At 38.9% G+C, this 15,198-nt stretch overlaps 2 protein-coding genes across 2 annotated transcripts in view; both read left to right on the forward strand.

Annotated features, from left to right (window-relative positions):
• Positions 1 to 15,198, forward strand: part of ERC2 (ELKS/RAB6-interacting/CAST family member 2) — a 610,694-nt gene that overhangs the window by 260,605 nt on the left and 334,891 nt on the right. The window lies entirely within an intron of this gene.
• Positions 9,586 to 12,680, forward strand: LOC132527358 (transmembrane protein 11, mitochondrial-like). The gene is made up of 2 exons (XM_060162956.1): positions 9,586 to 9,637; positions 12,267 to 12,680. The coding sequence occupies exons 1-2, from the start codon at positions 9,586 to 9,588 to the stop codon at positions 12,638 to 12,640; spliced, it is 426 nt and encodes a 141-aa protein (XP_060018939.1). The 3' UTR covers positions 12,641 to 12,680.

Genomic DNA, 15,198 nt, shown 5'->3' on the forward strand with positions numbered 1-15,198 from the left:
GGGGATTTTATTAACAACATTGTGATAATAAAGTTGAAATTTTAGATTAATTCTTTTAAAAATACAACTTATCAAAACTGGATGAGAAGAAACAGAATATCTAGAATATCTGAGTAGTCCTGTATATTAAAGAAAATGTTTCTATGATTTGAAACCTTACCACCAAAAAAAAAATCTAAAAAACAAACCAAACAAAAAATCCCGTAGTCCCAGATGGCTTCTTCAATGAATTTTACTAGACATTTGAAGAAAAAACGGTATCAGTCATACAGAAACTATACCAGAGAATAGAAAAAGAGGAAACACTTCCCATTTTATTTTATGAATCCAGTATAACCTTGATATCAATACCCAACAAAGCCATTACAAGAAAGGAAAATTACAAACAATCTATCATAAAGATCAGTGCAAAATATTCTAGTGAACTGAATGTAGTGACAGTGACCAAGTTGTGCTTATTCCAGGAAGGCAGGGTTGGACTAATATTTGGATATCAATGTTATTTACCACATTAACAGGATAAAGGAGAAAAATTAATTTCAGTGAATGCAGAGAAAACATTTGATAAATGCAACATTCATTTATGCTAAAAAACCCAAAAAACGCTTTTATCAGACTTAGATTAGGAGAGAATTTTAATCTGATAAGAGGTAGATACAAGAAAGCTATAGCAAGTATCATATTTAATGGTAAAATATATAAAGCTTTCCTTATAATATAAGGAACAAGACAAGAATGCCTATTACTATCATTTCTACTCAACAATATTCTGGATATCCTAGGTATAAGAATTATAAAGGAAGAAATAAAACCCTTTTATTCACAGGCACCATAATTTTGTGTGTAAAAAATCTCAATGAATCCATATATAAACTACTAGATTAATAAATGAACTTAAACAGCTGGTCAGTATACAAAAATGAATCATCTGCATACCAGTGACAAACAATTATGAAATGAAATTTAGAAAACAATATAATTTAGGATGGTATTAAAAAACCCACACTATCTAGGAGCAAATCTAACAATGGTAAGCAAGACGTAATTTAAATAGAAGGTACAAAACATAATTACATATGGAATAACCAAAAACTTGAAACAAATGAAATAGCTGTCAACAGTGGAGTGGATAAATAAATAGTGAAATATTCATACAATGAAATGCTATATGGCAATGTGAAGGACCAAGCTATTGCTTCATGTAACAACATAATTGAATAACTCCAAAATGGTGTGGAAGGAAGCCAGACACAAAAGAATACATACAATATGATTCTGTTTATATGTGTTCCAAAAATAGTAATCAATGGTGTTAGATGTCTGGATAGTGGTTAATCTGGAGGAGGAGGGAGGGTGGGGAGGTTGGGAGGGGGAGTGAACGAAGCTTCTGGAGTAGAAGTAATATTCTATTTTATGTTATGGTTTGTATGTAATCAGCCATGTTCACTTTATTATAATTCATCACACTGAAAACCTGTGATTTGGCTACTTTCCTATGTATAGTATACTTTAATTACAAAGTTCATTGAAAAATAAAGGAAGAAAAACTCAAAAATAAAAAGACAAATAATGCTATTAAAAATTGGGCAAAGGATTTGAATGGGCATTTCTTCAATGGAAACATGCAAATGGCCAATAAGGACATGAAAAGATGTCCAGTGTGATTTGTCAAAAGGGAAATGCAAATCTAAACCACAATTAGATAAAACTTAGCCCCCACTAGGATGACTAAGATAAAAAGACAGACAATAACAAGTGCTGGGAAGATGTGGAAAAGCTGGACCCTCATGTATTGATGGTAGGAATCTAAAATGGTTCAGTCCATTTTTGAAAACTATTTGGCAGTTCTTCAAAATGTTAAATGTAGAGTTACCATATACACCCAAACAACTCGAAAACGTGTACACACAAAAACCTATACACAGATGTTCATATTATAATTGTTAATAATAGTCAAAAACCTAAAGCAACCCAAATGTTCACTATCTTGTATGAATAAACAAAATATGGTATATCCATATAGTGGAATATTATTCAGCACTGAAAAGACATGAAGGACTGATACATGCTATAACATTGATGAGCCTTGAAAACATGCTAAATGAGAGAAGCCAGTTGCAGAAGGCATCTTATATGATTCCATTTATATGAAATGTCCAGTATAGGCTTATCCATAGAGATAGAAAGTAGATTACTGGTTGCAGGGAGCTAAGGGGAGAGGAGAAAAAGGAGTGACTGCTAATAGGTACAACAATTTGGGGTGATGAAACTATTCTGGAATTAGATCGTGGTGATGGTTGCATAAATCACTGAATTGTACACTTTAAAAAAGTGAATTTTATGTTATAAATATTGTATATCAATAAGGCCATTATTAAAAAATGAAGATATTATAAAAGAAAGGGTCAATAACTTTGGTTACTCAAAGATTAAAAAATAAAATGAATTATAGAATAACCAACTAGGAGATGCATTTCTAAGGTGTATAGTAGTTAGAGTCTTAATAATATATAAAGAGGTTATATTTATCAGTGTGGAATAAAAGCTTGGGGAAAAAAATGTACCAAAATGTTGACACTAATTCTAGAAGGGGAGATTAGAAAGGATTTTTTTCTTCTTTCTCCCCCCTATATTTTTATGTTTTCAGTAGTGTGCATTCATTATATAGGGATGATCAGGAATTATAATTTAGGAAAAACATCAATAAGTTTGTTGAAAGAAAAACCATCTATCAAAAGTCTTAAAGATACACAGTTTCTTCTATTCTGGTTTCTTTTGCTGAACTGAAAAGGCTCCAAAGTGGAGAAGCTTATGTTATTTATGGAAATTGAGAATCTGGTCCTGCCACTTAGTGCTTCTCTGAAGTCCAGCTTTCTCTTCTGTAAGATGGGACCATGATACCAGGCTGCGCAGAGTTGCGGTGGGAATTAAAATGTCTTAAGGTGTGGGAAAATCCTGGCATACAATAGATGCTCAAGGAATTCTCTGCTCCTCCATCCCTTCCTTTTCAGTCTGAAAATTGAATTTTACCTGTTTAAAAAAGAAAAATAGAGGTGGTACCTTTGAGCAAGGACCACCAGAGAGAAAGAATTTAACAAGCTTACTTCAGAGTCTTAGCTCTGAATTTAGCACAGTTTGCATGTGGAAAGACTTTAAAAGTGTCTTTGAAATGAGAAACCAGTGGAGAAAAAAATAGCAACTCCCAGTAGGCCTGTGGTATAATAAATGACCCAGGGACTTTGCTGGGTCCTTGGCAAGTCACTTGTCCCCTCTGGCTCTCACTATTCTCATCTGGCAAATGAAGGGATTGAACAAAGTGTCCTGCTTTAAAAATTCTACTGAGTCTGGAGGTTTGGTGACCGGCAATTTGGGCTCTCAAAGGGCCTGCCTGGGGAGTCTGAATTGACATGGCATTCTTGCAAAGTTTAAAGCTTTGTTTTGTTTGCTCCGTCTTGGCCAGCTCTGCTCAGGCCAGCAGCCCCTGCCCTCTCCCTTGCTGGTGCTCAGGTTCCCAGCTTATTGTTTATTTAGGCATTGCAGTTTCCTTATTGACGTGCGCACCCCCCTCCAGCGGAGTTGAGAAGTCAACCACAGGCCTCAAGTGAACTCCCCCTTCAACTTTCAGTAATGACAGTGTACCGGCCGTCACATGCCTCATCCCTAAGGCATGGTCCACTTTCCACATCCCTCAGGCCTTGTTGGTGACTTGGGGTGGCCTGAATTCCTCTGCCACCTGTTGCTTTTTCCATGAGACAAGCTTGTTGAACATAGAAGGATTTGCAGTATGTTTTGGAGATCCTGAGAATGAGGCCCCAAACCAGGGCTGTTGGGGGCTTTGGGGGAGTGTTAAAAGGAATTGGAAGAGTGAGTTCAGGTTGCTAGAAGGCCAGTAAGGAGAACTTCTTCACCTGATCTTTTCCCAAAGAGTGTTGGAAGAGAATAGAAGTGTCAGGTGTTCGTCTTTTTATTACTCCCTGAAATGCATTCACAATTTTGCAAAGTAGTATTTCACTGAATTTCTGGGAATTCAAGCATTCTTTGTATTCAAATGTTTGTGAAAGATAACATGGATCCAGCCTTGGGAGGGCAGGCTGCATACACCGAGGGGCTACCCTGTCATCTGGAAGCAGTTTCTGAAATTTCTTCCTCCTTTTCCTCTCTTCCCAACATCTTCACTGTTTCCTTTTGACCTTGCTCAGTGATCTTTAAAGGCTAAAAGTACTGTGTGGAGGAAAGGACCAAAAGAGCCCAGCTTCTAGGTGGCTGACTGTCTCTGAGGCCAATCTGTCCTGATATTGTCCTGGGAACAGCAAGGTCACAGTGTGTGGCCTCCTCACTCCTATTCAAGAGAAGGCTATGTGGAGGGAATCATTCCAGTTTGTGAAAGGTGTTTAAAAAATGATTAGAGAAGATAATTACGGTGATACAAACAAGCACTTCATGAAGTGTTATCATGAAGCAGGCAGTCTTCATTTGGAGAACTGCAAAATGGGGTGGAAGGTAGGAAGGTTTTACAGGATAAGGAAAAGAGAAGAAGGAAGAGAAAAATAGAAAGCATCTGATTGGCTGGGGCGGCATAGTCAACCTTGTTTGAGGTGAAAAGGAATAAGGGAATAAGTTCCGAGCCCAGAGTTGGTTTCGTGTTTGGGGGTTGGCTGACTGGATATACTGTGTTTCTGGTCTAGTAGGACATTTACAGGCACATGGAAGTTAAAAGTTCTGGTTTGTTGATAAGGCACCCTCTTGAGTCCAGAAAGTTATTTCAACAAAAGAGAAAATCTTAGGCAAGTTATTTCCCTTTTGTGGATATCCTGACCTATAAAGTAGGTAAAATAAATACTTAATTCATAGGGTTATGGGCAAGATTAAATGAGATTTTCTAGCACAGTGCTTGCCTTAGTAATCAATACACATGTTGTTATTGTTCTATACAACAACATGCTGATGTTGTTATTAATCCGTTTTTAGTACCAGAATGGAGAAACATTGTTTGCTTCTGTCCTATGCTATTCCTGTCTGTATATTCAGATAATGCATACATATTTATATTGTAGCATAAATGGGGAAGAAAATGTAGGCATAAAAAAAATCTTTTGATGTGTTTTTCCCCAGCCCAAGGAACTTGCAAATAGATACAGAGCTTTGTGTCACCCTGTCCTTAAAGGGAATGTCTTTAGAGGCCAAGTCATTGTTAGTTAAAACACACACACACACACACACACATGCGCGCGCGCACACACACACACACACACAACCACAAAAAAGTAGTTTCTGATGCACCTAGTCCACAGGCTGGTACTGGAGAGGCTCTGTATTAGGCTGTCTCACAGGCACATGGATATGATTTTGGGTTAGCCAGTGCTCCCTTCCATGCATTGGAAACGTAGGAAACTCTCACTATTAATTGCAGCAGCTTTCTATGTAGGGCTGATACTCAACTGAGAGGCATAGGTATAGCTATACTGATTGTTAAAATATTGAAATAGTTCTATGGTTACCCCAAACCCTCAGAGTACCCGTCCCACTCTAGCTCTTACCCTGGGACCCCCCCAAATCCAGCAACTAAAGAGTTAACCCCTGTCCGCACAGGGACTTGCCAGACCTGGTTTCTGTGCTCCAGGTGGCATCTGTTCTGGTTGGTTCTTGCCCTGTGCAGTACTGTTGTTGAATGACTCAGCAAGCACCCCTGACTCTGGGATTTAAAACACTGGGATTCAGTTTCCAATTAAGATAACAAAACTCCACTGAAACTGCCTTTATGTCCGCAGTGATATCCTAATTTTTTTCTTAGTCTTTACTGTCTTCAAACCTTTCTTTGACTCCCTTTCTTTCTTGAAACTTCACTCTCTCTTATTCTCTGCAACCTTTTCATGAGTTCCATCAATTTTTACTCATCTTTCTTTTGGTGATTCCTCCACTGTTTTTACTATACTTGATTCTCAACTATATCTGAGAATTCTTTCACCATCATTTCTAGTGTTGCAACTTCCATTTTAGCTTGGTTTTTATTATTAACTTCCCGAAGCCATCTTATTGCCTTCTTTTTTTTTTTTTTCTTTTTTTTCTTTTTTTTTTTGCGGTACGCGGACCTCTCACTGTTGTGGCCTCTCCCGTTGCGGAGCACAGGCTCCGAACGCGCAGGCTCAGCGGCCATGGCTCACGGGCCCAGCCGCTCCGCGGCATGTGGGATCTTCCCGGACCGGGGCACGAATCCGTGTCCCCTGCGTCGGCAGGCGGACTCTCAACCACTGCGCCACCAGGGAAGCCCCTTATTGCCTTCTTTTTACCAGTTTATAAATGATTCCCAGTCAGATTCAAGTGCAGACTCCTTGCTTGATTCTGAAGACTGCTTATCATTCAGCCCCATCTTCCTTTTATTTCCTACTTCACTGCAACTAAAAGTGATCTATACTTTTTAATCAGTCCTGTCTTACTCTTCCTTGATACATGGTCCATACTTGTTCTGTTATTCCTTCAACTTATATTAATTAAATATTATGTGTGGACATCACATTGAGTGCTCTTGACTTTGCAAGTATTATTACTTCTGGCTGGAAAACATTTAATTTTCTTGATAATCTTGTTCTTATCTATCTCCATATCCCATATTAGAGTCCTGTGCTTTCTGGAGATTTCTTGACTCTTCTGTGGTGGTATTGCCCATTTCTGACTTGCCTGTGTTCTTATAAAATATTATATCTAACTATATTTTTTGTTATCTTTCACACTGTTTCTTGTGTATTGTACTCTTCTGGTTACAAGTGAATGAAACCCTGCTACTGTATTTTGATGTTACGGAGAGTAGATGATTCAGATAGACCTAGCTGTTCAAATGATATTATATGGCCCCATCATTTAGGCAGATTTTTTTTTTTTTTGTGCGGTACGCGGGTCTCTCACTGTTGTGGCCTCTCCCGTTGCAGAGCACAGGCTCTGGACGCGCCGGCTCAGCGGCCATGGCTCACGGGCCTAGGCACTCTGCGGCATGTGGGATCCTCTTGGACCAGGGCACAAACCCATGTCCCCTGCATCGACAGGCGGACTCCCAACCACTGTGCCACCAGGGAAGCCCAGGCAGATTCTTAATACATGGTATCACAGAAGGCTACAACCAGCCACAGGCCCATATTTTTCTTATCATTCATAATCTCACAAAAGGAGAGGTCCTTGATTCTGTGTCAGTCCCCTCAAAGAACTCTGATTGGCCTTGATGGCTTAATGAATTCACCCCTGGATCAGTCAGCGTCCAGAGGATCCATGGTGCTTGCCACTGTGGGTCAGACTAGAAAACCCCACTAAAACCACAGGGAGTTGGGGAGATGTAGTTCCTAAAAGAAAAAGAAGTTGAGCAAATAGACAAAAAAGAAACAGCTACTGCCACAGCTGGAAACAGGAAGGAAGGATAGAGCATGTAGTGTGTGTTAGGTATTATACTGGAAGGTGTGCATGTTGTCACTCATTTAAGTCTCATAACAACCTTAGGTTATAGGATTAGCAAGGTTTGGAACGCAGGAAGATAAACAGGGTGGAATAAAAATAGAAGCTACTGTCTTTTACATGTGTATCTCACTGAACTGGGGGATGGATAGGGACTTCTATACTATTGTTGGCTTATAATGGCAACCCTTTATTCTCTTGAGGGAGTTCCATGATAGGTACTTTTCATGCATTACAGATCACTTGTAATTTCCGTAACATGCTCTTGAGCATGGTCTTATTTCTGGAAAGCTCAGTATCTTGCTCAAAGACATAAAAAACTGATTTGCATCCAGGTTTGTGACTTTCTAAGGGTCAGTTGGATTGTTTTATCTTTAGCTCTTTTTGTTAGACATGAGTCTGTTAACAACAACAACAAATTAATACATGGAGACCAAAACCTCATAAGTCACATAGTGTCCAGCAAGAACCACTAGAGTCATATCTTCTCCCTGTGTGTCATTAGTAATGTGTACAGAGATAGGACAGCAGGATGCATGCCTGGGGCATGGACTTCATGAAGAATGACTCAGAAGTAGGCCAATGAGACCATGAAAAGAAACATCAAAACACCCTAATTGGGCTTCCCTGGTGGCACAGTGGTTAAGAATCTGCCTGCCAATACAGGGGACACGGGTTCGAGACCTGGTTCGGGAAGATCCCACATGCCGTGGAGCAACAAAGCCCGTGCTCCACAACTACTGAGCCTGCGCTCTAGAGCCCGTGAGCCACAGCTATTGAAGCCTGGGCGCCTAGAGCCCGTGCTCCGCAACAAGAGAAACCACCGTAGTGAGAAGCCCATGCACCGCAACGAAGAGTAGCCCCCGTTCTCTGTAACTAGAGAAAGCCTGCGTGCAGCAACGAAGACCCAACGCAGCCAAAAATAAATAAATTTAAAATAAAAAACACCCTAATTGCTTTTAATTTGAACTAGCCCAGCCTGATTCTGTGTGTGTACATTTTGCTCTAAAGAATTAGATACCATCTGAATAAACAGACAAACACAAAAACAGCAACACAAGAAAACAGCGTGTCCCATGTCATCTTCTAATCTAGGTCATCATCTTTTTATAGTTTGATAAGGGCCAAGAAGAAGAGTTTTTGATTTTTTGTTTTTCCTCCTAATGTGCCTTAGGCCCAAGTTGACTTTTTTGTGGAGCGCTTAACTTGGGCTCACATAACTGCGGTGAATTCCACACAGTAAATCCTTCCAAAGGCAGGGCATTACTCAGATAGCTGGACCAAAGACTGCTCAGTTATGTTTGCAACTACAATTAGATGATTTTTAAAAGTTAAGCCTTCAAGAGCCTCTGTGGTACCCAGTTATAGTAGTCTAGAATTTTATTCTAAATAAAGTGTAATATAATTATGTAGGGATGTTTCCTGAACATTAGATCACGTCTTTTCTTTAAACCAGTTGGCCCTAAGTTTGTTGATTAATGTCCGTAGACCGATATGTGATCACAGAGAGTTCCATGCTCTGTAAAAAATGCTTGTATTTTCTTTCTTGGCCTGATATTAAAATGAAACCAGTAATTCTTCCTGTATTTGAAAGGAAAGCACATTGTGACACTCAGCAATAACATAATTGTTACTTTTTGTGACTAAATGATATTGCTTTTTTTGATATTCCACCCACTCACCATTTCAGCGTCCGCAGTTCCTAGAGAGGAATTGAAAACTGTTTCTTGCTGTTTAAGGGGAACATAATGTTTGGCAAACACAAAGAGGGTAATAAAGGCATCTTTACTGACAAAGTTTCTCCAGAGAGTTTACTCCTAGGGTTGCTGTACACTTATGCCAAGTTGGATAGCTCTTGAGAGTAGCTTCATGTTTCTCTAAATGTACTTGGCCAGTAAAGTTGTCCTAGTCTCTTTTGCACTGATCAGTCTTGTCCTTTGTATATGTTGGACACCTAAAGCCATTTAGAACACCCAGGTCACCTGAGGACCTTATGAAAGTGGAGATTCAGATTCAGTAGTTGGCTGAGTTGTGGCCTGAGATACTGCATTTCTAAAAAGCTCTCAGGTGATGTCAGTGCTGCTGTCTGTGGACCACACTTTGCATAACAAGGATCTAGACTGTGCTCCATGGTAGAGGGGTATACCCATGAATCTCGTTCATACCTACCTGGTATCTCACACACCTGGCAAGGTGACCGGTACCCAATAGATGCTCACTATATATTTGTTGAATGAATGAGAGAACTTCCTGTATCTAAATTTATTATCAACTATAGCAGACATGTCCTAGAAAAATCCAGAGATTATTTTAAAAAAAAAGAGAAAAGCAAAGATAAAGTAAACTTACTTTAGTCTTTCCACCTGGCATTCATCCTCATTGCTGTAATCCCTGCATTCGTTGGCTTGCTAATACTCATGGCTGATTCCAGAATCAGCAAGCTGGGCCCATTGGGTAGATGGTTGCTAGGGGTTCGATTCCAGTGATTGATTGATTGCCCATCAGATACCTATTTTGCATCTTTTGGATGATGGATATAAAATAGTCTTGGGTATTAATCTTTAAGTAGGAGTTATAATCTGGATGTATAAAATGAAGTATTATTACAAGTATTATTTTATGAATATATGGAAAGGAGTAACTTAAAGTGATGTTCAATTCAGATATTTTTTCTTACTAATGGGGAATGAAGCAAACACACTTAAGTTGTTTATTTCCCCACCCCCGAAACTTTTTTCCTCACATTCTTGCAATCTTTAACCAAAATATGTTAATATTATAAAAGCAAAGCAATTTCATGCTTTTCCGATCTCAAGACTATTTGAAAAATGTCACCTGAGACATGGAGTGCTGAATCAGGGAGCATGGGAGTCTATGTCTGTTCTTTCATTGCTCTGGGCTCAGAGCAGGCTCTCATTAAATGACTTGAGTGACAGAAGTTGACAAGGTGATCTGGATATTTAAGCCCTCAATTATTTTAAACTGGGGGTAATCATGGCAAGTTTTCTCTTGAAGAATCCAAATCATTGTTTTGACTCTTCACTTTAGTATATAACCCCGAGCTTAACATCATTAAAGTTCTATTTATTTCCCCAAGAATTGACTTCTAGAGGAATAATACTGGAAAAAATAAAAGTAAATAGAATACTTTGCTGTAGAACTTCCCAGAGTGATTAATGCTAATATGCATTGGGAATCCCCAGTAATCATTTCTCAAACTTACTTGACCCTGCAAGCCCCTTTTCACAGAGCATTTGGGTTCTGTGCACTTCGGGAAAAGCTGTTTTATGTTGTATTTCACTTACCCCATCTCTAAGGAAGGCCTACAGTTATCTGCTTTGAGAGCTTGCTTATTTGTGAAACACAATCTAGATGAGTATTTGAAGATCTCACTACACAACTTATTTTAGAACATCAGTTATAAATAACATTTAAAGATATTCCGATGAAGATTCTTTGGCGATTGGGAATAAAATGTTGCTCTGCCTTCTAAAACTCCACTTTTCAGGATGTTACAGCATATGTCTTAAGTATTTTTTCTCTCTATTCTGGACCAGTGCTTGAGTTACTGAGCATGTGCATTTAGTATCTATTTTGAAAGGCAACATCCATGTACAACATTGAGCCATATCAGGACTTGTGAGACAGTTTCCTTCTGTAGTTCTCCTTAAATATGTTTTTAGTCACTTATCTTAGCTTTAGAGGTTTTAAAAAAAGAAAATAAAATTTATTCTCCCTGAATTCCTCAAACTGAAGCAGTAGAGAAGGTGTGACCATGGCAGTCATTTTCTTTGCCTTTATTTTTCATGCTTATATTTCCTCATGTCTTTCTCTGTTTTTTTTTTTGTTTTTTTTTTTTTTCGGGGGGCTGTACGCATGTCTCTCACTGTTGTGGCCTCTCCCGTTGTGGAGCGCAGGCTCAGCGGCCATGGCTCACGGGCCCAGCCGCTCTGTGGCATGTGGGATCTTCCTGGAGCAGGGCACGAACCCGTGTCCCCTGCGTCGGCAGGTGGACTCTCAACCACTGCGCTACCAGGGAAGGGAAGCCCCCTCATGTCTTTCTCTGGTTCAGCATTTTGAATATCTTCTTGGGCAGAATCAATAGATCATCTAATATGTCTGTGTATTTTGCATCTCTTCTCCTCCCTAGATCTTACTGATATTCTCCCATCTCCTTTTCTCTATGCTTACGATTTTAGGTATGGGTTCTTGAAATTGACTTCTTATTGTAAGAACAGAAATATAAATAAGGGCAGAAGAAACAGATCCTTATTAAAGTGATTTCCACAATATACATTTTTCTTTCTTTCATCTTCTTTTTTTCTTTTTTTTTTTGGTGTTTTGGGACATCTGTGGCTGAAGTAAAATAAGTTTGGGAGGAAATACAAAGGCTGGTTAATTTAAGAAAATTAGTAAAAGTTAAAATATTATTTTTAAAATGTGTTCCACCATTTGGTGAGATTTTTAACTCGGATATATATAGGTCAATAGGATTTTCTATGTTTCTAACTCCATTCTGATCTTTCTTTAGCAGTATGTAATTTTTAGAAGTCCAGTGAAAAGCTCCTTTTTAACCCATTTAGAAGTTGTTAGCTGTGGTCCTTGCTAACTTAAAGCCTTAGAAATTGACTGAGAGGAAAGCTGAGGGTTTCTTTTCCCCTTGCCTGCATGATTAAGACTTGAAATTTTAACAAACGCTATCAAGAATTTAAGTTGTAAAATATGGGACTACAAAGCGTATTGCAGTACACAACATATTTATACATGTATATATACATACGTATATACACGTAAATATAGTTACTTTAGACTTGAATCTGAAATCTCAGAAGATTTTGGCCGCTGGATCACCGTGGGCAACTGCCTGCACAAGACCACCGTGCTGGCGGACACCGCCTGCCTCTTCACCCTGCTGGCGCCGCCCCTAGATTACTCCCACGATATCTCGCTGCCCGCGGGTGTGCTGAGCCAGGCCTCCTGCACCCTCTACGGCATCTCCTGGCAGTTCGACCCCTCCTGCAAGTACCTGGTGGAGTACGACGCCTACAGACTGTCCCGGCTGCCCCTGCACACACTAACCTCCTCCACCCTGGTGGTGCTGGTCCTGAAGGACGACTTGCACAGGAAGAGACTGCACAACACGATAGCACTGGCGGCTCTCGTGTACTACGTCAAGAAGATTTACGAGCTCTGCGCTGTATGATCGGGGCGGAGTAGGGGGAGCAGGCAGCCCGGCCTGCGAGGTGGCATAGCACCCGTGCTGCTCTGTGAGGCAGCGGAGCCCGGGTAGGCATCTGGCTTCACGTTTGTTATTTTAAAGAAATAACAGATCACAAGTGTACCAGGGTTTTTTTTTTTAGCTCATCACACTAAGATGTGGATTTCCGTAACCCACGGGGGCCTGAGGCTGTGGAAGTCTGACCAGGCAGCAGGATGTGATGGAAGCAATGCTACAGTGGGGATGTGAATGCGCCGGGGGTGGTGGTGGTGGTGGTGTCATTAAGTATGTTGTTTACCTGTACCATCCAGAGCCAACCAGAAGCTATTGACCATTAAAATTATGAGAATTTCAAAAAAAAAAAAAAGGAAAGGAATGTTGGCCCTTTCACACTTAATTTACAGTTAACTCTTTTAAAGATTGCACTTAGATATTTGTAAATGCTGAAAGATTGTATCTCAATAAAGAGGGGAAATCTATATTATATTGATTAGTTTTAATAGAGATCTATCTTTTAATATGTTTTAAAGAAATCATGTAGTCTTAAGGCCTTCATGGGGGTAAATAAAATTGTTACTAGTGGGTAGGTTGGAGTGATGTGATTGGGGCGGGCATCATAATTATCTATGTGGCTTTTCAAGTTTTCTATGAGCATGTCAATTTTATAGTCAGAAAAAATCTTGATTTAAAATGACTCATTTATTTATGAAGGCTCTTATGAACTTCTGGAAGTTTTTTTTTTTTTTTTCCATAGCCTTCTCATTATTGCTGCTCTTTTTATCTACAGTTATCACAGCTTAGAACTCAAATGAGTCACTAAGGAAGACTCCCTACATTCGTCAGCTTGGCCTGCTATAACAAAATACCACAGACTGGGTGGTTTAAAAAACAGAAATTTATTTTCTCACAGTTCTGTAGGCTGGAAGTCTGAGATCAGGGTGGCAACATGGTTGGATTCCTGTGAGAGCTCTATTCCTGGCTTGCAGATGGCTACCTTCTTGCTGTGTTCTCACATGGCAGAGAGAGAAAACAAGCTCTCTGGTATCCCTTCTTATGAGGGTGCTAATCCCATCATGAGAGCTCCATTTTCATGACCCCATCTAATCCTGATTACCTCCCAAAGGCCTCATCTCCAAATATAGTCACACTAGGGGTTAGTGCTTCAACATATAAATTCTGGAGGCACGTAGACATTCAGTCCATAACATTCTCCTCGCTCAAATTGGCAGAATACAAGATTTCCAGATATGCATCTAAAATAGGAAAAGACTGGCAGGCGATACATAAAAACATGATAGTTATCACTGGATGGTAGAAATAGAGGGGATTTTCTCCATTTACTGTGAATTTAAAGTATATTATTATACTTTCATAACTGAAAAAAATACAATAAATATTTTTAAAGTAAAATGAAATACTACAGAATGTAACATTCCATAATAGTCTTGCAAATTTCAGAATTGTTTTCTTTTATCTTCTTGGGGGTCTTCCTGAGAATTAATAAAAGCATCTTCAGCACTTAGAGCCCCCAGATATGGGCACACAGTGGAGCTCAATAAGCAGCTGTTGCTCCTCCTCACTTTTTCTCTTTTAACAGTGATGGCGATGTCAGTGATAGTAATAATGATTATTATGTTGCCACAGGAAACATGCCACTGGGCATATAATATAGGAAAATAAAATAGAAAATAGCCACAAAATCAGGACAGACATATTTGTTGAAAAGTTTTTTCTATGAGTTGTTATGAATAGAATGCCCCATTCATTGTCTTTACTTCTGGAACTCTTTAGTCTTTTAGATTCTAAAAAATGGTAAAAAAAAAAAAATGCATTGGTGGCTCATTTTTTATTAAATTTCAATTACAAATATAATATAAGCTCCTTGAATCTGCACAATAAAATGTCAGGTAGATGGTGACAGTCAGAAAACTTGAAGTCAAACTTTCAGTGTGTTTCATTCCACATGATATGAGTCTCATACCTGAGGTTTGAGGAAATGTTTTTTTCCTCTATAAGAGTTCTCTCGTCTCTACTTTCTAATGCATCATTTCTTATTATGCTCTATCTTGTGTGTGGAGTCTGTCATTTCCTTTTAAAAAAAAATTCTCTATGGTTTTTCCTCAATTAATCCCACATTTCAGTGCAATATTTCTAGTTTTTTAACTCTGTAAATCAATGGGTTAGAAATGCCCTTCAAGGTAGTAATGCTTTTTGTCACGCAGTCAGCTGACTGCTTGCCAAATAAATCATGGTGTGATATATTATTTCCAGTTGCTATAAATTTTCAATATTTAGTGTATCAGTCATACTAAGTCGTGATTCAGTTATTTAATTTCACTTATGTCTGTATTTTAGATGAGAATCCTTTCCCCATTAGTAGATTTTAATTTCCTTCTCTTTCACAGTCAAATTCCAAGCATGCCTTATAAAACCAGCCACAGAATACACACATGAACAAACCGTTTTTGTATTTGCAAGTAGACTCAAAAATATACACTGGTAAACTATATCTGAAATTACAAATTCGTCTATTTAAATGACGT

The sequence above is a fragment of the Lagenorhynchus albirostris genome, chromosome 10 (genome assembly GCF_949774975.1).
Source record: "Lagenorhynchus albirostris chromosome 10, mLagAlb1.1, whole genome shotgun sequence".
Classification (NCBI taxonomy): domain Eukaryota; kingdom Metazoa; phylum Chordata; class Mammalia; order Artiodactyla; family Delphinidae; genus Lagenorhynchus; species Lagenorhynchus albirostris.

Coding starts and splice junctions, on each gene's coding strand:
- LOC132527358 (XM_060162956.1), top strand. CDS start 9,586: ATGAATCTCGTTCATACCTACCTGGTATCTCACACACCTGGCAAGGTG. Junction 9,638..12,266: donor CACACCTGGCAAGGTGACCG/GTACCCAATAGA, acceptor CTGAAATCTCAG/AAGATTTTGGCCGCTGGATC.